Source organism: Delphinapterus leucas, unplaced genomic scaffold (assembly GCF_059928025.1).
Source record: "Delphinapterus leucas isolate spDelLeu-1000000601 "Yukka" unplaced genomic scaffold, BTC_Dleu_Yukka2 spDelLeu_asBTCV2_sq25, whole genome shotgun sequence".
Taxonomy (NCBI): domain Eukaryota; kingdom Metazoa; phylum Chordata; class Mammalia; order Artiodactyla; family Monodontidae; genus Delphinapterus; species Delphinapterus leucas.
Window position 1 is genome coordinate 15377290 of NW_028322234.1, and position 25347 is coordinate 15402636.

A 25347-nucleotide genomic window follows, 5' to 3' on the forward strand; every position below is an offset into this window, starting at 1 on the left:
GAAAAAAAACAGGGTGGGTGGGTTTGTTTTTTGCTTTCGCACACAGACACGGATGTATCTTCGTGGGGGAAGTGTGCGTTCCCCTTTTCTGTGTGACCACCTGTCTGCACGAGTTGTCTGGGAACCCACGACCGACGGATGGGGTGCAACCCAGAGGGACCGGCCACGGGGGCCGGCCCACCGCCCAACCCAGGGCCGCAGGGGCGTCTGCCCGCTTCTTTTTATTCTCTTTACAATATAAATAGCATTTTCAAACTACATATGAACACAGTGACAGCGCCCTGGGGCAGGGGCTGCTGCATGCAGAGGAAACCCAGACATTCCGCCGACTCCCCTGGCACCTCCCGCCCCGCCCGCCCCTCCAGGTCACCTGCCCCCTCCCCATCAAGGAAGTTGCTCTCCGCTTCCCTTACATGGTTCTCTCTGGCCTGGCAACCGTTAGAGCCTCTTTTTTTAAATTAAAAAAAATTCTATACAAACAAATGACGCCCTCAATCCCCCTGCAGGGGACAGCGGGGCAGCTGATAGGCGGGGGGCTAAGAAGCACGTTTTTGCCTGGAAACTCAACCCACAACCCTTACGAGGCAGATTTCCTCTGAGCTGAAAACGATTCCCTCTCGCGCTCTCTCTCTCCTGGACACACAGATCCACGCGTCACGGAGAGGATACAGGATGTGCCAGCCCCTCGGGTTCCGGGGAAGACCCCCTGCACACCTGGGCCGTAGCCGGACCCCCCGAGGACCGCCCACCCGAGGCCTCAGCTGGGGGATGGGTCTCCCGAGGGGAAGAAGCAAAAGATGGAGCCACCAGAGGAGAGAGCGTTTATTTTGCAAAAGGCCACGCAGACAAGGGGCAGGCCACCCAGGGAGCTGCCGGTCTCCTCCCATTGGGCGCTGGCGGCAGTGCCAGCCACCTGGACCTTCTCGACCTAACGATTGGGAGAGAGTGAGTGACCAGGCGCCACCGTCCGGGATCCCTGGGTGCCCCCAGGCCTCACCGCAGCTACAGTGCATCCCCGCCACTCGAGACCAGAAAACACAACAAACGAAAAGACGAGCTGCTTTCATCTCCCGCAGCAATCTTGGTTCTGAGAAAAAGGACATTTTGTTTTGTTGTTTTTAAAGCCACAAATCTATAAAACAACTTTGGGGCTTGTTTTTCCTTTTCTTTCCTTTTTTTCTTGTATTTTTTTTAAACAATAGGTATTTATAGAAAGAACCTCACAAAGGTGATTTATGTACAGAAGTCACAATCTCAAAGGCTGCTCAGGAGGCAGGCAATGCAGTAGCACCTTTTCGAGAAGAAGAGCTTACGTGGTTTACGAATCTGGGTTGAGGGGGTGGCGCGTGCCCCCGCCGGCCCCCCAGAGCCCACGTGGCCCTGCTCCCTGAGTCCGGGGGCGCGTGTGGCGTCCTGCTCGCTCCTGTCGCCGAGGTAGCCTCTTGGGCCACGGAGGCGAGGACAGGGATTCACAGCAAGCAAATGCCTGGGCCCGCCGCGCCTGCCTTGCTGGGCCAAGGGGTCGCCGGGCGGCCGGCTGTCCTAGAACGGGGCTCCGGGCCAGCACTGCGCCTGCAGGAGGCTCTCCATGAAGGCCGGGTAGTCCGGGTTCCGCCCCGAGTCCTCCGCGGCACGAGGGGTGCCCACCCGCGGGCGCTTGGCGGCCTTCACCTCTTCTCCCGAGAAGACATTTTCCTGCGGGGCCCCCGTGGTGACTGACTGCAGGAGATCAGACGGCACTGGGGTTAGTGCGGATGGGGTGCTGCGGCCTTTAGGTCTGTGTCCCCCCCCAGAGTCCTGTGTTGAAGCCCTACCCTGCCACAGTGTGATGGTATCAGGAGGTGATGAGGTCATGAGGGTGCAGCCCTTGCGAATGGGATCAGTGCCCTTATAAAGGGATCCCAGAGAGCTCTCTCTCGCTCTCTCTCTCTCCACCATGTGAGCACACCAGAAGGCAGGTGTCTGTAAGCCAGGATCCAGCCCTCACCAGGCGCCGAATCTGCTGATACCTTGATCTTGAACTTCCAGCCTCCAGGACTGTGAGAGATAGCTTGTTGTGTAAGTTCCAGTCTGTAATATTTTGTTATCACAGCCGGAACAGACTGAAATACAGGCTCCGCTCGGGGGCCTGGCTGGAGGAGATGCCTGCCCTGCTGGGGGTCAAGGGCCCTGGGCTGCTGACCCTCAGCCAATGACAATGTTCTGAGAAAGAACGCTCACTGAGTGAGCCCCCCATCAGGCAGAGGAGGGGCCCTAAGCTCCCAGTCACTGGCTCCCTAGCAAGACGGGTGCCCTGCCATCCACAGAGTGCAGGAGGCAAGGCCAGGGTGCACACAGGCCACTCGTCTGCCTGGCAGCTCCTGTCCGTCCCCCAAGGGAACCTGGCATCTGAGACCCCCACCAGCTCTGACTCAGCTCTTCCACCCATGGCCACAGCCCCCAATCCTCAAAACCTTGGATTAAACACAAAAGAAAGAAGACAGTGAAAGGCTGTGAAAAGAGGCCAGTCTCCCCTGTTCCTTTGTGCATTGCTGACCTGCAGCTCAGATCCATGTGCAGGCGCTTCTGTCTCCTTCTCGCCGGCCGGGCTGACCCTCCCACCCCAGACCAGGCAAAGGCCGAGGCAGGAGGTCAAGGCCACCTGACGGGTCACTCTCCCAGGCAGCAGCGCTCACCCCTACCCCCAGCCACTTACCAGCCGGGACCGGACCCTCTTGGGGAGCTCCTCGTCCAGGGTGAAGATGTCACCACGCTTCACCGTCAGCTGGGACCCATCCTCGAACTCCACCTGCCAAGGGGACACAGTTCAGCTTGCTGGCTGCTCAGCCTGGCCTGGCTGAGGCCCGACACCCGCACTCTCACGGCCTGCTTGCCAGACAAGCCACGGGAAACAGCACAGGGTCAGCAGCTATCATCTTTCTCGCTGGGATACGGGTGGTTTCTCTTCAAAGATTCCACCCCTTTCAATAATTTCTTTTCCACAATTATGGTGAGAAACTCACAACCAACTTGGTTTTTAAAAAAAACAAGGGCACTGAATTGTACGCTTAAAAATTGGTTAAAACAGTAAATTTTATGTTATGTATGTTCTACCACACACACACACACACACACACACACACACACATCGGGAAGGCACCTCCAAAGGGAATAATATTGGACAGCTGGACAACCTTCCAGCTTGTGCTGACCTTCTCAGTTAGTGGGCAAACGCCATCATCCCCAGCAGGACCTCGTCGAGGGCCCCGCCCCAGCCCATCCCTGTACCTGGTAGACAGGACCCCCTCACCTGGTAGATGTGACTGGTCACAGAGGAAATGAACTTGGCCCTGTAGATGTTGCCATCAGTCCACCGGAGCTCAACAAACTCACCCTCAGGCGGGGGACCCAGCCGGGCACAGTCTCTGCTCTGTGGAAGGAAGGACGGGCGGGGGGTAAGGGGCGCCCTCGGCCTCGGTCACCGCGCTCGCCTGGGCTAAGAAAGGTCCCATCTGGTAGATTTTGCCACCAGGAAGAAGGCAGTGCTCTCAGCTTGAACTATCAAGGGGAGCTGTGGGCAGGTGCCCAGGCCGGGGGTGCCGTGGCCATCCCAGCCCTGGGGTATCGCCTGCCTGCAGGCGTATCTAGACTGGCCTGGCTCTCTGCTGTTTCTACAGAAACAGGTGGTGCTTTCTAGCAGGGGCCCTACAGCCTGGGCCTGTCCATCAGGGACAATGGTGACCCTGGATGCAGGGGATCCCTGTGAGGGATCCGGCTACCTCCCTTCCTAAGGGCAACGCTTGCCCTGCGCCTGTGCCCAGCCCCTCGCCCCACCCACCGCCCCTGGCCCCACCCCCTTCGGCCCTGCGCTGCTCACGGTGATGCTCTCTGGGTACAGGTTATCGCTGTAAGACCCGTCGTCAAAGTTCACTTCGTAAAAGGTCTGCGTGGTGGTGCCGATGACGCGGCACCGGTAGTAAAGCCCGTTGCGGTTCTTGGTGATGACCACCTGCCCTAAGGACACGGCCCTCAGGATCTGGACCTGGAGGCGGAGGGGGTGTCAGAACACAGCGGGGCGGGTGGGCGGACAGGGAAACAGGGCGGAGGGCAGGAGGGCACTCACAGTGTGACCCCCCGACTTGTGCTTGAAGCAGGTGATGGAGACAACGTAGGGCCAGTCGTCTGGCTCCATGAGGACGCCAGCGGCGTGGGCGCAGGTCACGTGGAAGGAGGTGGAGCAGTGCTCGCAGGAGCACTGGATGCAGGCGCCCGACACCTTCTTCATCCGCTTCCGGCAGTACACACATTTCTGTGGGGACACGGCGGTGGGAATGGGGCTCTGGCCGGTGCCTCTGCCCCCGCCCCCTGGGGCTGGGAGGCCTCCTGCCGGGCCCCCAGGTCTGTCTCCTGGGAGTGACTCTGAGACCCAGGGCTGGAGTGTGGAGTCCCGGCAGCCGGCCTTGAGTGGAGGCATCCTGGGAGAGTCTTGACCGCGATGTAGAGCCCCCCACAAACCACCCCAGGCCCACCAACCCAGCCTGCAGCTGCCCCCCAGGAGCACTTCCAAGACTGGAATAGGCAGCAACAATCACACAGTGAAACGTGATTCATCCATGAAAAGGAGAGAGGCACTGACACTCGCTACAACGTGGATGGACCCTGAGAACACGATGCTCAGCGAGAGAAGCCAGACACAGAAGGCCACACAGTGTGTGCTTCCATTGATGGGAAGCGTCCAGAACAGGCAGGTAGATCCACAGAGACAGCCAGTGCGTTAGGGGTTGTCAGGGGCTGAGGGAGGGAGATGGCAGTCACCCAATAGGGAGGGGGTTTCTTTCTGGGGTGATGGAATGTTCTGGAACTAGATAGAGGTGATGGTTGCCTAACTCTGTGAATGTAGTAAAAGGAAAATGTGCTCTTTAAAATGGGAGATTTTTTTTTTAAGAAAATAAATAAATAAAATGGGGGATTTTATCTTAATTTTGAATGAAAGACGCTGCAGTGTAGCCCTTCCTAAGGAGGGGCGGAGGGCCCACACCGTGGGAACGCCCTGCCTGGGTGACCTGCTCTGCTGGGCATGAGCTCCCAGGCCGCGGGTGCTGCACCTACGCCCACGCCCTGCCACCACTCAGCAACCACCAGCCCGTCACTCTGGGCATTTAATAAGCGGGCCTTTACCGCTTTGTAAACCGCATTCAAAAGCCAGAGAAGCCCCACAGCAAAGGCGCTGCAGGAGTGCTGCCCGGCGCCAATCGATGGCAATGATATGTCATTATTAAACTGTCGATGCCTGATTCTCCAGCCGGCCCGCGGGGACAGGTGCAGAAGCACAACATGGCCCTTGAGGACTGTGCTCTGCGTGGCTCCACGGGGAGCGGAAGGTGGAGCACAGCGGCCCTGGCGACCGGGCCGTGACCCCACAGCCGAGGCTGGGAGAAACCTGACAGCCAGGCCTGACACGCAGCTCGTTCAATCCAGCCTCCGGTGGCAGCTCATTATTCCGAGTTTACACGTCATGAGGAATACAGGCCAGGCCCCCATCGGGCCATTTATCAAGGGCTGAGCTCAGGGCTGCCTTAAGGGTGAGTCCTGTGTCTGGGACTCCCTCACTGGAGGCAGTGAGGCGGGGGTGGGGATGGGGGGTGGTACAGGGTGGGGTGTGGACATTGGTGGAGAACAGTGGCCAAGAGGAGGCCAAGGGCTACGGGTGGGTGTGCCATCAGCCATGGAGGCCGCAAGGCACCATGTCTTATGTCTCCGGCTCCCCTCTTCCCCACCGGCCCCTGCCGTCATCCCTCACCGCCTGATTGCCAGCCCACCCTCCCTCCCATCAGGATGTGACACCGGCCTCTACACCTCACGGCAGGGCCAACGAGAGGGCAGAGCTGGTTCAAGGCACCCGCCCCGGCAGCCTCGCAACCTGACCTGGCCTGGTGAGAGGGTGGAGCACGAGGCTCAGGCCGCCGGCAGGCTGGGGCCACCCCCGCTCACCAGGACCAGTGGCCAGGGAGTCACGGGGACAGAAAGTTGGGCGGGTGACCAGGTGTGACCGTCCCCGAGCCTGCGGCCTGCACATGGCCCCAGGAAGGCAGGCAGGCGGCCGTGCACGCAGGAGTTAACCACTGGCTTCCTTGCGAGGCTCCATTAGGCAATACAAGCGAGCCTCATGTAAAAGGATTTTAAATTCATCGTTACAAGTGCTGGTAATGAAGAGGCTGCAAGCTGGAAATGTCAGATGATCCATAAAGCGTCTGGGAGGGAGGATCTATTACGGCAGAGCGCACCGCACCATCACTCCACCTGAATAATGAGGCCTTTTCCGCCCGTGCTCCTGGAGGAATCACCCGCAGGCGCCAGCCTCTTCCTAACGCCCATCCTCGCTGGGCGGGGCTGGCGCTGGCCCCAGTGCCCCCCGTTTCCTGACCAAGCCCCGTCTGTCCCCTCCCACACGGCTCCAGCTGGCTGCCCACTCAGCCCTGCCCGGGGGCCCCGCACCTGTGGGCTCCGCGGTCGGTGTCTCTGTGCCTTCACTGGGACTCCCCGCTGGGTTCAGTGCCCGCAGCCCCATTTCTTTGCCTCCTGCCCACTAGAGGCCTGGAGGAGCGTCACTAGCCAGGCCTGCCCCAGGCAGCTGGGAAATAAACCAGGCAGGAAGAGCAGCCAGGATGCTGTCCATACCCCTGGGCCAAGGACCCAGCTCCCAGATGCCACAAGACACATCCCATCACCCACATGTCCCCCACACGGCCACCTGCAAACTCACAGGTGGTGATGACCTGAGAGCACATGCTGGTGCTCAGATGGCATGATTAGCGCTTTCTGTTGTGGCCCAGTTGATGCTCCCCACACAGGGGACTGTTAGCAGCCCCATTCTACGGAGGGGAAGGCTGAGGCACAGAGAGGTCAAGGAATCTGTCCAGTGTCACACAACTGGATGGTGGCCAAGCTGGGAAGGGAAGCCAGTGTTTGCTCACTGTCTGCCTACTGCCCACTGAGCCAAAGGCTCTCCCAGATGGGGGAGGGGTGTGTGTGTTACCAGCAAGAGCAGGAGGCGTGAGCCTTGCAAGACCACACCTGCCCAAGGATGGCCGTGCTCCTTAGAGGGGCCAGTGATGGTACTCCTACAACTTAGGAGCAAAAAAGCCACCAGCCCAGTTCAAAAATAGGCAAAGGACTTGAATAGACGTTTCCCTAAAGAAAACATATAGCGGGGGCTTCCCTGGTGGCGCAGTGGTTAAGAATCCGCCTGCCAATGCAGGGAACACGGCTTCGAGCGCTGTCCGGGAAGATCTCACATGCCGCAGAGCAACTAAGCCTGTACGCCACAACTACTGAGCCTGCCCTCTAGAGCCCGTGAGCCACAACTACTGAGCTTGCATGCCACAACTACTGAAGCCCGTGCACCTAGAGCCCGTGCTCCGCAAGGAGAAGCCCATGCACCACAATGAAGAGCAGCCCCTGCTTGCTGCAGCTAGAGAAAGCCTGTGCGCAGCAACGAAGACCCAACGTAGCCAAAAATAAATAAATTAAAAAAAAAAAGAAAGAAAACATACAGATGGCCAACAGGTACACGAACAGATGTCAACATCACTTAATCATCAGGGAAATGCAAATCAAAACCACCTGTTAGAACGTCTATCATCAAGAAGACAAGAGGTATTGTTGAGGACAGAAAGAAAAGGGAACCCACATGCACTGTTGGTGGGGATGTAAATTGGTGTAGCTGCTATGGAGAACAGTATGGTGGTTCCTCAGAAAATTAAAAATAGAGCTACCATACCATCTGGCAATTTCACTCCTGAGTTTTCGTCTGAAGGAAAAAAAATCACTATCTCGAAAAGACACCTGCACCCCCATGTTCACTGCAGCATCGTTTACAATAGCCAAGACCTGGAAGCAACCTAAGTGTCCCTCGACAGAAAATGGATAAAGAAGATGTGATGTAGAAATACAGTGGAATATTACTCAGCTATGAAAGAGAAGGAAATCCTGCCATTTGCAGCAACGTGAATGGATGTTGAGAACATTCTGCTCCGTGAAAAAAGCCAGACACAGAAGGACCCATGCTGCGTGGTTCCACTTCCACAAGGCATAGGAAACAAACTCACAAAAGCAGACAGCAGAGTGATGGTCGCCAGGGTGGGGGAGGGGAAATAGGGAGCTGCCACTTAACGTGTGAGAAGTTTCAGTTAGGCGTGATGAAGACATTCTAGAGCCCTGCTCGATGGCCACTGTAACTGGATTGGGTACTTAAAATTCTGTTTGGCGGCATATCGCAGGTTAGGCAAGAAAGAACTGGGCAGAGTGCGGGTGGCTTCCTCTGTGTGAAAAGCTGGAAATAGAGACGGGGAGGGGAGCCCTGCTTTTCTCCGGGTACCCCCATGGCTATTCAAAGAGTAACTGCTGGCCAAACCGAAATCACGACTTCTGGTTCCCTGGCAGCTACCCTGCATCCCTGGGGCCTAGGGACTCTCCAGGGCCCCTACCAGCTTCCACCGCTGCTCGGGGATGGCGCTGATGTCCACGGGGTGGCGCTCCATCACGTTCAGAAACCGCACTTCCGGGACGGCGATGGCGCAGATCACGTGGATCCACCTGGGGGGGGCGGAGCGGGTGGGGTCAGGGGTCACAGGTGCGCTCCGTCCCCTTGGGATCATCTCACGATTGTGCGCACCGGCTGGCCAGGCCGAGGAGACCTCGTCTGCTCCTGCCGGTCCTGCCCCCGCCCCGAATCGCCCCTCAGGACACCCCAGGAGGAGAGTCCCTTCTAACCCACCTCCTGTCAGTCGTCATCTGCAGGGCGCCTCCCCGGAGGTTGCACAGGCAGCACTCCTACAGGGACCAGACAACAGCCAGGTGAGGGGTGTGCAGGGCGGCGCCGCCCGCCTGATGCTCCGGGACCTGCTCCGTCCCCCGCCCACGGTCCTTACATTTCAAACTAGCGGCCACAGGAAGCGATGGGCCGAGAGAGTGCGTCGGGCTCCACCCGAGACCCAGGGAGGTGAGGCCGCCAGCCCAAGGTCACCCTGCGGGATCGGGCGAGCCCGGGGCCCAGGACCGGCTCCCCCACGGGCCGCGCCGGCTTTCAGAGCACCACCCCAGCTGCAGGGGCGAGTTACCGCAGTCCAGGCGTGGGCCGCGCACCGGGAACACGTCCAGCCCTCGTTGACCAGCTCTGGGCGGATGCCGTAGCAACCTGGAAGACAGGGGCCAGCGCATCTGTCACCGCGGCTGCCCGCGGGCTGCACGGAGCCCCGCCCCCCCCGCCCCCCCCCCCCCCCCCCCCGGGCTGGGTGAAGGGCGGCTGCGGCATTGAGGGTAATTGTGCTCACCAACCGCTCTACCTCAATCCGGGCCACAGCACACAGAGCCGGAGAAAGTCTGGAAACTGACACGGGGAAGGAGAGCTGGCCCCCAGGCGGGAGCCCTGCCGGGTCTGGAGGCTCAGCCTGGCCCTCGCCCCCCACCCCAGTATGGGAGGCTCGCCCAGGCTCTTCGGAGCTGAGAGAGAGGAAGGTGGCCGAGCGGTGGTGTGAGATGCAAGGTGGGCCTCGGGGAGCCCTGAGTTCGGAGCAGCAGAGCTGGGCCCAGAGTCCACTGTTTCCAAAAGCGCAGCCGGAGGCTCTGGGTTACCAAGGTGTTGGCTTTGGGATGTGGTACGGGTTTACAGTCGCGGAGGGAGCATGGGGGAGGGAGCATGGGGGAGGGGGCATGGAGGAGGGGCGGAGGACCATGCCTCAGAGCGAGGGCAGAAGGCACAGCCTGCCCCAGGACCCTGCCTCACCCGGGGTCACTGCCCAGCAGTCCTGCGGGGACCCTGAGCCAGCCAGGGCTCGCTACCCACCAAACGGGCTCTGTGGGCTAGAGGGGCCATTGGCCAGTGCTGAGAGGTCCCTGGGGAAAGGACAGGGAGAAAGCAAGGCAGCAGGAAGGGGGCACCCTGAGGGACGGCAAGGTACCCAAGAGCCCACACCTGGCCCCCTGCTCCATCCCCTGGGGCCCTCAGCCAAGGTCAGGCCTGGGGGTGTCCCCCTCTGTCTGGTGCCAGGGCTCAAGGAAGATGCCTGTGCTGAGGACTCTGCCTCCCAAGGGCAATGAGGGAGGCTCCTCTCCCCCTGCGTGGCTGGACCTCAGGCCCCTCGAGAGCAGGGTGGTGAGCTTGGCTGCTGCCCACCCCCTCCCCCCGAACCCCGACCCCGGGGGGCCCATCTGCCCAGGAGCACATCTCACAGCCGGGCCTGGCCCGGCAGAGCAGACGGGCTCCCAGCCAAGAGACAGAGTGAGCTCCGGGCAGGCCTCTGCAGGGCGGGCGCTGGACAGAGATGTACACGCGCAAAATTAAGCGGCTCCAGGAAGCTTTCTCCCTGTCCTGGGAGCTTAATCTCACATTCGCTGCCCCCTCCCACCCAAGAAGGGGACAGACATCCATCTTCCTGTCTCAGGCTATGGTTGGGCCTTCAGGGTTTGGGGGAGGGTAGTCACCGATGGCAGAGATAAATCCGACCCCTGAACCACTCTAGAACCTCAGCTCTACCATCAGTTCCAACTCGGGCCCCAAAGTGTGGAGTTTAAAAGCGTCACAGCCCCTGACAGGTACCTAATCTCCTGCGGCCTCCCAGGCCCTGGGCGGGGAGGGCAGGCCTCGGTGGAACCTCCCAGAAGGAGGCTGACCAGGCAGTCCTGCCTTGGCCAGGGGGAAGGGCAGGACACCTGCCCCCAAAGGTCAAGACCCCCACCCCATGACGCCAGGTCCCGCTATAGGCCCGAAGCAGCAGCCAGAGGAAGGGGCTTCCCTGTCCCGCAGACGCGAGGGTGGCCGTCTCGGGAGGGTGAAGCGGGGCTGTGTGGTGGACCCCTCGGCTCTCCCCCCTCCCCAGCACTCACTGGCATGGACCTGCAGGCAGCACTTAGCACAGGAGATCAGCAGGCTGGTCCCGTCGTCGCCGATGTAGGAATTGGCGGGGAGCGGCTCTGTGTTCTCCCCGCTGGAGGTGAAGCACATCTCGGGGATCAGCGGCCGCGTCTTCTGACCGCTTTTGGAAGGCGGTGTGGCCGACGCGCCCTCCCCGAGGGAGGCCTGGGGAGTCTCCTTCTCGGTCTGTAGGGACTGCAGGAGGAGGGCCGCCATCAGTGGAGAGCCCAGCGTGGGGCGGGCAGGGACCCCTGACATCTTTTGAGTCTATCCTCCGCCCCTCCGTCCCCAAGCAGCACACCCCAGGCTGCTCTTTGCCGCACTAGCACCCCTACCAGGACACCTGCAACTGCCCCACCATGGGTGTCCCTGAAGTACCCTCCCAGCCCCCAACCCTGCTTCAGAAGCCCCCGAGAGATCCTCCCCAAAGGCAGTCAGACTCTGTCCCATCCACCCAGAAGCCCTCCCACTTAGGCTTACTTGCAGACAGCACAGACACTGCCCTGCTGCCCTCATCCCTCTCGCCCTCATCCCACTGCCCCTGGCTCGCTCTGCTCCGGCCACGAGGGCCCCCTCACGGTTCCTCCCAAACGCCAGGCATGGTCCTGCCCCGGGGCCTTTGTATGTGCCGTTCCCACTGCCTGGGGCGCTCAGATCTCTGCTCACATAACCAGCGGCCCCCAGGCCTTCCTTGCTCTGTCTGTCCTCGTGGTCCTGACCATCACCTGATGCCGTGTTATCTGTGTATCTATGTGGGGCATTCTCCCCACCTGTGACTCACACGCGCCCCATGACGGCTGTACCCCAGTCCCCCCAAATCCAATCAGATGAAGAGACTGTGATGAAAACATCCTGCCCACGGCACCGGGATCCAGCAACCCTGGGCCTGTCACAGGGTGGTGGGGCTCCCAGACGAGCCTCCCCAGCACCCAGTGACGGAAGGACTCTGACCGGCTCAGGGCATAAGGAAAGAGGCTACCAGAGACCACTGGCCTGATGTACTGTGTGTGTGTGTGGTGGTGGGGCCCTGGGGCGCCCCATGTGGCAACTTGGATTAGGGGACCGGCTGGTTTCCAAACAGGCAGAATGTCCAGCCACAGCCCTTCCCATGATATGGGACAAGCGAAGCCTGGTCCCCGACTCTGAGGGCTCCGGACTGCGGAAGCGGCAGCCCCGCAAGGCCCACTGATACCGTGGACGTGATTAAGCTGAGTCACAGTGCTTCCCTGAGCAACCGGGATTAAGGAGATTCGCCTCTTAAGCCAGTGTTCCCAGTGATGACTTCCAGCGGCGCTGAGGAGGGGCGTGCCTAGAGAAGACGTCTGTCTGGACGTTTCATCTTACTTGTTTCCACGACCAGATGTTGGCTCACTTAGGGACCACAGGTCCTGGCAGCTCTGAGTGGCAGAGCCCTCGAGATGGGTGTGCCGCCCTCAGCACGGGGCACAGAGCTCGGCTAGCTCAGCTAATACGTGGAAGATGCCAGGCACTAGGCTGGAACCCGGGGACCCCAAAACAAGTGAGACCCGGCCCTGTCCTCCAAGGGCTGATAAACAGAGGGCAGGAGCAAGAGCAGAGGCGGGTGGGGGAAGCTGGGGGGCATGCCAGAGTCAGCTTGGGATAGCAGGTCCAGGAAGGCTTCCTGGAAGAGGTGGCAGCTGGGTGGAATCAAAGAGTGAACTCCAGTGAAATCCATCTGGCAAGGGAGAGGCCTGGGTGGGTGTGTGGGAGATGCTGGGGGACAGCACGGAGCGTGCTATGTGTGCGTGCGGGGGCAGATAGCACAGGAGAGGATGGCTGTGGGGCATGTGCGGAGGCCGGGGGCCGTGGTGAGCCTGGCGGGCTTTCCAGCTGGGCCGTGTGTGGCTGTGGTGAGGTGCTAACAGGAAGGGCAGGAGGCAGGCAGTGGTCAGGGCTGGGGGAGGGGGACACGGCAGGAAACAGGTTAAGGAGGAAACCGGGAGGACGTGGTGGTGGATGGTACAGGGCAGAGTGCGGGGAAAGGCCACGATCACAACTTGGAAACTCAGGACAGAGCTGGCGGCCGCGTGGCGCCAGGCCATGCGTGGGTCTTCGCCCAGCCCCAGCCCCCCCCCCACCGCCAGCCCCCGTTCACCACGCAGGCGCCTACCTGGACCCACCCCCGGGCCCCCTGCCTGCGCTGCCCCCTGGGCTGGGCTGAAGGCCTCTCAGAGGACAGCCATCTGAGATGCTTCCTTGCACTCTCATCCTCTTTGAGGCACATTGATAAATTACCTTCCAATGAAACGCAGACCCTGGGCTCTCTCCCCGCAGCCCTCACAGGGGCCTTCCGTCGGGCTCTCCACCGAGCCCACTGTGGCTCCAACAGCAAATGGGTTCTTGGTCCCCATCACCCTCCCTTCAGGGGGAAGGGATTCCCTTCAGGCAGAGCGAGCCCTGGCGCCATCGGGAGCAGGCGGATGCTGCCCGGCCCGGCATGGCCTGGGGGTCCCTCAGCACCGGCTCACCTGGCTGTACGGGTAGAAGAGGGTGCAGATGGCACAGTAGGGCTCCGTCAGGGCGGCCGCCGCGTTGAACTTCCTCTCAGCCTGGAAGCTGGCCGCCTTGTTCTTCCACTGCAGGGACAGCAAAGACCTCAAGGCCTCGGGGTCACCCACGTCCTCGTCCCCAGAGAAAGGGAAGGCTTCTGGAGTAAAGTGGGAGGGGGGAGGAGCTTCAGCACCCAGGACCCCACCCCACCCAGTGCGCGCTCGAGGGGATGGGTCCCCACTTCTCGGCCCCTGAGCCCCTCCACAAGGAGGTGCCCTGGCCCCCCTCAGCTCAGGGCTGATCCCATCTGGGGACAGGAGATGGGATGGTCAGGCCTTGGCAGGTCAGGCACAGACTCCCCTGGGAGTCGGGCGGGGGCACTGCTGCCCCAATGTCCTGTAAGATGGAGGCCACTGAGAGATGCCCCTCCCATCACCTGTCACCGGGCTGGCCTCCGCCGGCCTCGACTCCCAGCTCACTGTCCCCAATCCCCCACATCCCATTCCTGCACTTCCTGAGGACACAGGGGTGCCATCTGCCCTGGCATCAGCGTCAGCAGTCCCCAGGAACCTGCCCAAGGAGCAGGGTCCTCATCCCCGGGGCCCCAACCTTCCCAGCAGCTGGGCCAGCATGGCTGGTACCACAGCCGTCCCAGCTGTAAGGCCAGAGGCTGCCTCAAGGCACGGGGACCCTGGGGCCGCATCTGATCTCCAGAGAGGCCCCTCCTGCTCCCAGAGCTCCAGCCCGAGACCCGCTTCTAGAACCCTCCGCGTCCTCGCCCTCAAATTAGGTTCAGAACCAAAGAAGCCACCCAGGCCCTTTTCACACTCCACGTGCGGCTTAGACGAGCGGAAGATGATAAATGGGCTTAGCGGGATTTCTGCACTGAGACAATCACTCCGACTTCCAGCCGAGTGTTAAACAGAAGCTTCTCCGTCTCTGCCCCTCCAGCTCCAGTGCCACCGCCTCTTATTCCAACTTCTCCCAGGCGCACGCTGGGTTCAGGCAGGAAGGGTCACTTCTGTTGGGACTGGCCGCTCCCCAGTCCGGCGCTGACTTTCCCTGAGGGCAGCTTGGCCTCAGGTCAGAGATCAGAGCCCGGAGCATCGTGAGTCACAGGTGTCTGCGGGGTGACGGCCAAGGGCGAGGTTTCCTCTGTTCTTGAAGCAGCTTCTCCCACTTCGGGGTCACGCAGCCCTGTCTCCGGTGCAGGGAGCGCAGGGCCAGGACGTCTCTGCTGGAAATGGACTTGGAAATGGGCCAGTTCCGGGCCCCATGCTGCTCCATGATCCTCTAACTCTGAATCCATTTCTCAAGTCTCTCCCTGGGGGATGTGGCCGGCACCTCTACCATCGTTCGTTGCTGCCCTCTGGAAACGCTCTGCGCCAGGCATCCAAACAGATCCCGAGGCTGTGAGAGGATGAGGTGTGGTCCTCGCTCACCTGGAGGGCCAGGAAGGGACACAAACGCACAAGGGCCACGGCAAGTGTGCTGGGGGTCTTGGGCAGGAGCCTCTGCTGACGGCATCTTCTCAGTTCTCACAGGATAAGGAGGGGGCAGAGGTTACCACGGAGACTGTGAAAGCATCGCACCAGGAGCTCTGGGTGACAACTGGCCTCGGCGTTCCCGGCATTCCCAGCACCCACCGTGTGCCTGGCACCAGGCCACACGCTTTACAGGCCTCAGCCCCGTGCACCTCCCTGGCAGGACCCCTTGAGGGGGGCCAGAAGACCCCATTTTACAGATGGGAAAACCGAGTCACAGAAAGGCAAATGGCACCACGGTCCCCGGCTCTGGGCAGTGGGCTGGGGCATGAGCCCAGGTGGCTGCACCTGCCCCTCAGAGGCCCCACTCGACATCTGAGGCCCTGGGCCCAGTAGAGCAAGCGCCCCCGGGGAAATGGAGCAAACAAGGGCAGGGCAGAGGCCTGGGGGCAGCCGGGCCTGACCTCGGGAGCTGTGGGCTGGGCAGGGGGCACCTCGGCCCCACAGCATTTGGGGAGGGTCTGAGGCTGTGCCGGGGCTGGGTCTGCAGGCCCGACCTCGGCTGGGGGTGGCGGGAGTGAGCAAGCCGGGCGGGTGGCAGAGGAAGGCAGGGCAGGGGCGCAGCAGAGCCAGGGGCACCCTTGCTCACCCTCGTCACTTGAGGCCTCCTGCTTGACCACAGACAGCGGGGACCGGGTGGGTGGCCTGCCCAGAGGGTGGCGCCGGCTCTTCTTGATCTCCATCTTCAACTTGGAAAAGGTCGACGGAGCCTAAAATGGCACAGGAGGCCTCTGTGGGAGCAGCTCTGGGGCCAGAAGTAGAGGCGGTGAAGCCCAGCTCAGAGGGACCCCAGTGTCCTCAGTCAGGGGCAAAAGACCCCAGGAAGCGGGCAGCCAACACCCACAGTGGTTTCTTTTCTTTTCTTTTTTTTTTTAATATTCATTTGTTTATTTGGCTGTGCTGGGTTCTCGATGTGGCATGTGGAATCTAGTTCCCTGACCAGGGATCAAACCCGGGCCCCCTGCCTTGGGAACGCAGTTTTAACCACTGGACCGCCAGGGAAGTTCCCCCAACGGTGGTTTCTAAACCACGTACGTGCCGTTGGCCTCCGGGACAGGATCCACAGGGGCCGTTTGGACGAGTGGGGCTGTGGCCAGCACGTGGGGCAGGGGGACCCCCGGCCCCAGGGACCCACTGCCCCCTACCTGCACCTCGCCGGCTCCGCTCTCCTCCTCGGGCCCCGTCAGCTCCATGGGGGCCACCTGCTCCTTCCAAGTGGGGCCCTTCTGGGCAAAGTGCTCAGAGGCCTGCTGGCAGGACACGCGGCCCTTGTCGGCTGCCGCCGGGCCGGGCCGCGGCACCACGAACAGCATGGGGATGATGGGGCGCGGCTTCACCTCTGGCTCCTCGCTGGGTGCTTCGGGGGGCACCACGTTGAGAGGCGGTGGCGGGGGGTTCTCCTCGGCGGCCTCAGGGCCGGTGGCCGGTGCCGGGATCTCTAGCAGGGGCACCTCTTCGGTGGGGAACTGGGTGGGCGGGGGCGGCGGCAGCTGGGGCATGAGTGGGTGGTGGAGGTGCAGAGGGCCATAGCTCTTCTTCTTCCGGTCGCTCTTGGCCTTGGCTGGCCGCAGCTTGCCCCTCCCGTCCTCTGTGGGGACAGAAGAGAGATGAGTCAGAGGCGGGGGCTGGGGCACCCCAGGGGCCAGTGGCCAGGCAACCCCTTTGAGCCCCCCAGCCCGAGCGGGAGCCGGCTGCACTAGTTGAGGGCCCCTTCTGGCCCAGAGAGGCCTTCCCCCAAGGAACCCGGGCTTCGGGCAGTTGTCACTGCTGCCAGGTCCCCCTGCCAGGCGGCCGAGCCCTGGAGCAGCAGCACCCTGGCCTCAAGAGTCCTGCCACACGCTCAGAGCACCTTCTGGAATGAGCACGGGGTGCCGAGGCGAGCTGTCCGAAAGCAGCTGGGAAGAGACCGGCTCTGAACATCCTTTCTGAGGGGAGGTGGGAGGAGGTGGGATGCATTTTCTTTTCATGTGTCTGAGTTTCCTTTATTTCTACAGTAAACGCACACGGTTTGTGGAATTTTTAAAAAGCAAAACCTTAAACAACAAACCATAAACAAGTGGTTCTACTTGTGTGAAACAGAAGTGCCAGAGGGGCCTGCAGGGCCTGGAAGACGCGAGGGCCGGCGCTGCAGGGCTTCCTGACAGGTGACGGGGTGGGGAGGGAGGTGGGCAGGGAGTGCCTTCAGCAGCATCTTAATTCAGGACCACAGTGGGCGTGCAGCTCGTCAAGTAAACGGAGATGGGCGGTGTGGCTGGAGGGGTCATGGCCCCCAAAGACGCCCACACTGTAGCCCCGGGACCTGTGCATGCGGAACCTGACATGGCAGCAGGGAGTCTGCAGATGAGGTTGAGCTGAGGATCCCGAGGCGAACCCCACGTACTAACAGGGATCCTTAAAAGCAGGGGATCCAGCTGGGGCCAGGGGAGCCGTGACTACGGAAGAAGCCAGAGAGATGCTGCACTGCTGGCTGTGAGGATGGAGGATGGGGCCGAGAGCCAGGGATGCGGCACCTCTAGAAGCTGGAAAAGGCAGGGAATGATTCTCCCCTGGAGCCTCCAGAGGAACCAGCCCTGCCCATGCCTGGATTTTAGTCCAGCGGGACCCATGTCGGACTCCTGACCCCTAGAAATGTCGGAGAATAAGACTGTTGCTTTCAGCCACTGGGTCTCTGTGGACACATGACACAGCCACTGGGGATGCATGCGGGCGGGGGGCTCCACGAGGCCTGCTGTGCTCAGGGCGAGGTGTGCACAGCCTCAGGGATGCCCGCCCACAAGGACCAGCGGCTCACAGCACAGCCTTTGGGCCTTCCCTGCCCACCTGGAGAATGGGCACACGAGCTCAGGCCCTCACTGCCTGTCCCGGGTCCCCACAGGCTCAGGACGTCACATGAGGTGTGACAGCAGCTGACACCAGGGGACGTACTGGTCATCCTACTGATGGTACCTGTGAACCGTTGGTTCCAATGCGTCACAGTCTGGGTCTCTTGAGGGCCGGGAAAGTAAGGACAACTCGCAGAAAAGCAGTGGTCCCTCTCCCGGCTAAACCTGTTACCACGTGACACGTGACAGGGTCTGCTGGTCCCCGCGGCATCCACGCTTACCTCTTGCTATAAAAACCTGTCCGTGTTTCACCCCCGTCCCTCAGCCAAAGATAAAGACACAGGTGGGATGATGCTCCCAAGGGCAAGGCCATCACTTAGTCCTTGACCGGCCCTGATCCAGGAAGGGGTCAAGCAAGGGCCCTCCCTCCCTTCCTCCAGGCAGATCCCCGGCCCTGAGCGCTAGGAGGGAGCCGACCCCCACCCGCGGCCCCCACTAGGCAAGCTGCAGAGGCTTGAGCCAGCCTGGCCTTCGCGGAGGGGCCGCTCCGGTCGCTGCAGCCCGCAGGGTCCTGAGCAGGCAGCCGAGCTTTTCAAGAGAGGCTCAGAGGAGGGAGCGCTTGCCAGCGCCCCCCACGCCCTCTGGCCCTGAGCCTTCCAAGGGCAAGGGTGCAGTCAGGATCCCTCCTGTGCCTTTGCCCACCTGGAGGAGCCCAGCACGCTCCCCAGGACCCCCCAACTGACAGCACCCCAGGAACAGTTATCCGGCCGAGGAAAGGAAATGGGCATTCCGCAGACAAAGCTGCTTCTCCTCTACAGATGCTGGACTTGGATGGTCCTGGCCACTAAAGGTCACCTCCCTGTCCCAGGAGACGTGGGACAGGGGGGATGGGGGGGGCGCTGAAAGGTGGGGGGCGGGGAGAGGTGTGGGGTAAACACTGCTCATAAGGTTTGGTGACAGCAGCCCAGCCCCAGGAGGTGGCCAACGGCCGAGGAGATCAGGCTCTTTCCTGCCGCTTCTACTGATTTATAGAAATGGCGCTGCGGCAGCCCAGAGCCCCGTACTGACACGGCAGCAGGGACTTCCGGAGAAACGGCTTTGTTCTCTAAGGAAATCCACTATGCCCTCCTCCCTGACAGCGCGGCCACCCGAATGGAAGTCCAACGACGGCCTCCCGGGCCTCAGGACAGCAGAGCCTGCGAGCTGCCCCGGCTCCAGATGCTGCTGGGGAAGGACACGTCCCCGGCTCCTTCCTCACGGCCACTAGGCCCTGGGAAGCTGACGGGGGCGCACCCAGAGGACCCTGTTAGGGGACAAGCCCAAGGGCACTAGGGACGCTGGGGGGCCCGGGCCCTGTCTGTCCTCACGCCGTGGGGACCGCCGCAGGCCTAGGGCAGGCAGGCCGCACTTGGAAAGCCCCTTGGTTGGCCCGCCTGAAGGAGCCTCGAAATGGAGCTGGAACGGTGGCTCAGACCCGAGCCGGGTCCCTCCCCAGCACACAGGGCCTCTCACCACCCCCGGTGTGCAAGGGGGCGCAGAATGGCAGGGAACCCCTCTGCCCCAGCAGGGCTGCTGAGGCCCGTCTGGCACTTGTTTTTCGCGGGGAGGCACAGCCAAGAATCCCCCCACTGCCGATGGATGTGACAGCCGCGCCAGCTTCCGGGGCCCCCATGCCTCCTCTCCCACCAAAGTTCTCCCAGGGGAGAGCAGGGGGCGCAGGGCTGCTGCCTGGCTTAGGGACCCTGCCCTGCCTGGCCCAGCCAGCCCGCATCCCTCCTGAACGGAGCCCAGGCCAGGGGACTGTGGCGTGAGTGTCAATGCCCCGCCCAGCCTGCTGCTCACCGCTGGGTGCAGCCGCCCCGGGGTCTTGTCCTAAAGCCGTCAAAAAAGGTGCGTGAGGGAGGGGGAAGTGACCCAGGGCGGCTGCACACCCATCCCCAGCCCTGCTCTGCCCTGCGGGGGACCACGTACTCTGGGACCAGCCCTCCTGGGGCCCTGCCGCTGCCCCTGCCACCCCCAGCTCCAGAGCTGCCAGAAGGGACCGTGGCCGTGCTTGGCCGGAGCTGGCCAGGGCCAGGCAGGAGGAGGGAGCCCTTGCGGTCCCAGCAAGCCAGGTGGACACGGGCTGCCTTCCCGCCAGGACCAGGGTTTGCTGTGCCGGAGGCTGCTGGTCCCATCCTGGGCCAGGCCACAGGGCAGCTGCTCTTGCAGACCCCCGGCAGCGGGAGCCGGTGGGACCTGGCAGCCAGGAGGGGAAGCAGGCCCCCTCCCCAGGCCAAGGGACCCGCAGCCAGCCGGGCCCCCTCCTGCCCCTGTAGAGTCCGGGCACCTCCATCCTGCCCGCCTCCGCCTACTCCAGTCAGGGAGCTTCCTACGTGAGCAGCGGCGGCAAGCACACGCCCTCCCGACGCAAACCTAAAACAAAATGTCCTGTCCTCGCGCCCGAACGCCCCTCACACTCACAGCTCTGAGGGGCATGAAGCTGGCGTTAAAGGGAGTCTAGAAACCACTTTAACATCTTCCACTCGTTCCCCAGACGTGTTTGCTGTCACCCCCGACTGTGAGCACTTATTTATTTGATGCATTCAGAGCGATCTTCCTCCAAGGGCTTGAGGGACAGCCCCCGACTGGGGCGTGTGGCTCCCCAGCTGTGGCAGCCTCCTTCTGTCCCCTGAAGGGACCCCTTCCCCTCTAGAGGGGCTGATGTTCCGGGAGATGTCCCAACACCCCAACTCCTCCTTCTTGGGAACCAGGCTCTGGAGTGGAACAGGGACGGGGTGTCTGGAAAAGGGAAGCAGCCAGCCGTGAGCAGAGGCGCCTCCCTGGGAACGTCCCCACTCTGCCTGGGGTCCACAGCCACGTGACACTGAGCCCACCACAGAGCACGGAGCCTGCAGCCCTTTTGGAGAAGCCCTGGGGGTCCTGGGCTGAGGCCCTGGAAGGGGGACAGAGTGGCTGCAGATGCCAGGAAGGAGGGCACACATCCTGCAGGGTTTGGTCTACAGCAGCATGTTTTACTCTCAGTGGACACAGAGACCACCCCCCACCCCGCCCCGTTTAGGTAACAACCTGCTTAGAAAAGGGAAAACCGGAGAGGAACCGGGCCTTCGCCGTGCGTGAGCCTGAGGCCAGCTCTTGGGATCCCGAGACACCGAGGCACAGTGTCCCTGTGACGGGGCCGGGTCCAAGCAGGAGGTGACAGGGCATGGGGGTGCGGCTGTCTCTATAAACAGTCGATGGGTTTGGGCGAAGGTTCATTTTAACTCAACTCAATTAATGAAAAGAGAGCCATTATTCCTTTGCTAAGCAGTTGGGTAAATAGTGCGTCTACTCTTGCTGGCTGCCCTGCATCCGGCCTCAGGCCGGCAGCCCCTTGCGCCTGCTCGAGAGGGAGGAGAGATGCCCATGGTCGCAAGGCATCCTTTCCACCCTTCCCAGGAGGGGTCCCGCTAAAACCCTTGTCTCTCGGGACTGTCTGAACCGGTCGGGCCCAGGAGCCCCCGCCCTGGCTGGCCCCCGACGGGCTGACTCCACTCCTGGGAAAAGCCGCTTCGGGCTGAAGCCAAGACCCTTGGGACGGGCGTCCTCCCACAGGCCCTGAGCGGGGTGTGCGTCCTCTCCTTTTACCCTCCAACACCCCCACTGGCCTGCCGAGGCGGCGTCCAGGGCCCGGGTCCCCAAATTTCAACCTGGACTCTTTATTCCCACCTGCTTTTTCTCCCACTTACCCCGCCCCCGTGAGAGCACCGATGCCCCCTGGCAACTTTGCAAGGTGCCACCTGGGGCGGCCCGGGTGCAGAGCCCAGCCTGCTCCTGCCCCGCCCCACGCAGCCCACCCTGGGGCAGGGCGGTCACCACCCCAGTCCTTGCCAGTCACACCAGGGACACCTGCCGAGTCTCCCAACCTCTTGGGCCAGAACCCCAACCTAGCCATGTCAACAACCACTGTCCTAACCTCCCTACAGCTCAGCTCCATGGCCTCTGGAGTCAGATGCAAACGCCTCACCTGTTGATGGGACTCGGGGCCCTGGATCCCGGAGCCCACGGCAGAGGGTCCATCATTCATTCACCCACCGCAGCCCATGCTCTGACTCGCCCCCACGGAACTGGGGCCCGGAGCACTCACGACACAGGCACAGAGCCGGAAGGACCACATGCCCCTCCCAGCTGCAGACCACCCGCTCCGAGGGAGCCCCTCTTGGTTTTGGCACGTTTACTCTGTTACAGGCTAAACTGTGTCCCCCAGATTCCTATGTGGAAGTCCTAACCCCGGGGCCTCAGAGTGCAGCCACATTTGGAAATAGTCATTGCTAATGTCATGAGTTAATAAGATGAGGTCATTAGGGTGGGCCCTCATCCAATGTGACCGGTGTCCTTCTGAAAGGCAAAATGCAGACAGACTGGCACACAGGGAGAGGCCGTGTGAGCGTGAAGGTGGCCGTCTACGAGCCAAGGAGAGAAGCCTGGAACAGACCCTCCCTCGCGGTCTCAGAAGGAACCAGCCTTGCCCACACCCTGGCCTCGGACTTCCGGCCTCCAGACCGAGAGACAATGAACCTCGGTTCCTGAAGCCCTGTGTCGGGTACTTTGTCGCACGGCAGCCCCAGCAGATTCGGATGCTTCCCTAAACAGTCCAGTGTCTGCCTGGCGTGTTTTCTGAACTTTAAGTAAACGGGACATGGGGCGTGGGTGCCCGTGTGACATTCGGGGCTGCATGTGAGGGTCGCCCCAGGGAAGAGCAGTGGCCTTCACTGCAGCCCAGGACAGTGTCCTTGCTCCTGCCTGCAAGCCGCTGGCCGGTCACGTAGCCCTGACCTCTCCTGACCCCTCTTCCTCGGGCCTTGCTCCCTCCGGCTGCATCGAAATCAACATCCCCCAAGGCCGCTGGCCAGCACCTTTGCAGGGAGACCCCTAACACATGCAGCCCCGTTTATGTTACAGCTCCTCCTTGTCTTTCAAAAACGTCTCTTAATTTTCTCCATAAAGGTCTTTTATTTTCTGTTAGATCTGCTCCAGCCTGCATCCCCCTCTGGATGTTCTCATTATAGGTAGGATTTTCTTCAAAACCATGTGTTCTGTGAACACCCATATGTGACAAGTGTGGGGCGGCTCTGTGTGTCCAGCCCGTTTCTGGCAACTCCGCCAGCTCCCTGCGTCACCAGGCCTCAGCCTCTGGGTCCATTTCCACGGGGTGATTGTGCCTGCGCACAGACTGTGCCGACGCACACCCCCTCCCCGCCCCCCGCCGCCTGTGTCTTGCCTCCCCGGACTGTCCAGACCCTCCCGTGTGGAGCGGGCTGTTTCGTGATGCCCACCAGGCAAGTGGCATGCCAGGCTGTCTGGGACAGGCCAGCACGCAATTTACCCAGGAAACTTTCCAGTCTTCCCTGCCTCCAGCTCCTGGGGGCCCCCGCAGGGACACTCCCCCTTCCAGCCCGTGGGAACATCAGGGGCATGCGCCTGCCCCTCTCGGTGCCTGGTGGAATGCCACATCATCTGTGACACCAGCCACGAGCACCCCGGGGAGGGCCTGACCCCAAGCCAGGCAGAGCTGTGCTGGCTCACCTGCTCCAAGACACAGTCCCGAAGAGGAACCCTCCAGCGACCTACGGCCTGTGATGGGGGCCTGAGGCACTGCTGCCTGGCAATCTGCCACCAGCCCCCCAGCCCCGCCCGGCCCCTCCTTTACGCCTGGGGGGCAGCTGCTAGGTGCCAACGTGTGAGCAGCTGAAGCTGCAAATTAGGAAAGTGAAACCAGCCGTGGAAAAGAAAAAGGAGCACCATAAAACATGGGAGTGGGGAACGTTCAAACGCTCACGGAGTCATGTTCCGCGACTAACGGGCCCCAGGCAGTGTAAAGGGTATGGTTCTGAGACACACCCACCATGGTGCCCAGATACAGTTTTTTAGTTCGACGCCAGCCTGCAGGTGGGGCACCCCCACCGCAGGCACACGTCCAGCATCTGGCTGCAAACAGCAGGCCGTCCCCTTTCCCAACCGAGCAGAGAACACCTCTGCTACGGACTCAGTGTCTGCGTCCCCCAGGGTCATGCTGAGCCCCGCCCCTCAGTGGGCTGGTTGGGAGGTGACTGGGTTATGAGGGTGGGGCCCTGGCTAAGGATCAGTGACCTTAGGGGCCAGAGGGCTTCACTGGCTCTCTCTTCCCCCTGAGGACACAGTGACAGAGGGTCACATACAAACCGGGAGGTAGGCCCTCGCCAGCACCAGGCCACACCAGCACCCTGATCTCCCAGCCTCCAGCACTGAGGAATAAAGCCCGTTGTTTCAAGCTGCCCACCTGTGGATTCTGTCTCAGCAGCTGGATGGACTTCAGTTTCTGGGAGAAGAGGGACTTCTCACAGCACTCCCAGAATGCACATTTTTAGAAAACGCCCTCCCTGCCCACAAGACACATGGATGGGATTCTGAAGGCGCGGGGCCTGGCCAGCACAGGCACCGAGCAGGACTGACCTTCGGAGCCCTCGGCCTCCCGGCCCTGTGGCAGCGGCTGGGATTCCTCCTCCTCCTCCTCGGGGTCGGCCTCTGGCGTGGCCTCCTCCTTCATGCCGCCACCAGCCTCCTCCAGGAGGGCCGTCCCAGCTGCCCCCTCGCCAGGAGACTTGGGGTCATCCGGCTTGGGCTTCTTGGGCTGGCTCCGCTTCCGGTGAGACCTGGAGAGGGAGGCTCATCAGACGGGAGGCGAAACGACGGAAGGGAGAAGCCCTGGGCTGTGCGCCCTGTCCAGCAGACAGAGCCCCCCAGGAGGCCCGGGGAAGTGGAGGCCCTGGGTGGGGTTGGCTCCTGGGGGCAGGGGCGGTGGAGGGAGAGGCCTGGGGGAGGGGAGGGGATGGCAAGGTGGGTGTCAAGCGCGTGCCGATGGCAGCTGGAGATGGGATGGCGGGACGGACGGGCTCCAGGAGCCTGTGTGTGGTGGGGCGGGAGACACGGGGAGCGTGGGCTCAGATGGAAACAGAAGCTCGTGGAAAATGCCTGCGCGACAAAAGGTGCACTTACGACAGCCCCGGCCTCCTGGTCTGCTCTTTCTTCCTCTCTAGACTTGGTTTCCTCTCCTCCTCAGTCTTTTTCCAGTGTCTGTTTTCTTTCAGACTAATTTGTCTAGAACGTAAACGTCAGGGGGTTTTTCTCTAGGACTTGTGTTAACTCCCTAGACGCTTCGCCGCAGGGCCTCGCGGGGCCCCGGGCTCTCCCTGCATGCTCTCCACCTGCAGGAGCTCCGAGCCCAGAGCCCGCGGTGGCCCCTTCTCTAAGCTGCGCCCCGGCCCCCCTCACCTCCTGCCCACGCGGGCCTCAGGGGCTGCGACAGTCCCCGGACGGGATGGAGGGCGGTCCTCGGGCCCCAAGTGAGAATCCCAGCTGAGGCTGAGCTGTGGCTTCTTAGTGAAAATGAGGGGGAATTGGGATTAAAAAGGAAGAAAGGAAAGCAACAAAGGGAGGGGGGCTGCAGGTTAGTGGCCAGGGCACCCCTGCTGGGTCCTGGTGGGACGTCCTTGCCGGTTCCTGGAAACTTTCCAGGGAGGGGGCAGTGCAGCTTTGAGACCTCAGGAGGTGTGTGACTGGC

The 25347-nt window shown here is 61.8% G+C and overlaps 1 protein-coding gene across 2 annotated transcripts in view; it reads right to left on the reverse strand.

The window, feature by feature from the left end:
* Positions 1-804: 804 nt before the first annotated feature.
* Positions 805-25347, reverse strand: part of KDM4B (lysine demethylase 4B) — a 133627-nt gene continuing 109084 nt past the window's right edge. Inside the window, exons 12-25 of one of the 2 annotated variants that reach the window (XM_089905609.1) lie at positions 24783-24884; positions 24240-24439; positions 16092-16534; positions 15536-15656; positions 13381-13559; positions 10864-11086; positions 9099-9175; positions 8756-8811; positions 8466-8574; positions 4103-4288; positions 3857-4021; positions 3290-3409; positions 2696-2788; positions 805-1719 (exon numbers count right to left, since the gene is read on the reverse strand). In XM_089905609.1, coding sequence (XP_089761735.1) covers positions 1543-1719; positions 2696-2788; positions 3290-3409; positions 3857-4021; positions 4103-4288; positions 8466-8574; positions 8756-8811; positions 9099-9175; positions 10864-11086; positions 13381-13559; positions 15536-15656; positions 16092-16534; positions 24240-24439; positions 24783-24884 — 2251 coding nt within the window. In that variant the 3' untranslated portion in view covers positions 805-1542. The remainder of the gene's footprint in view (positions 1720-2695; positions 2789-3289; positions 3410-3856; positions 4022-4102; positions 4289-8465; positions 8575-8755; positions 8812-9098; positions 9176-10863; positions 11087-13380; positions 13560-15535; positions 15657-16091; positions 16535-24239; positions 24440-24782; positions 24885-25347) is intronic. The other variant, XM_089905610.1, reaches the window with a different exon arrangement.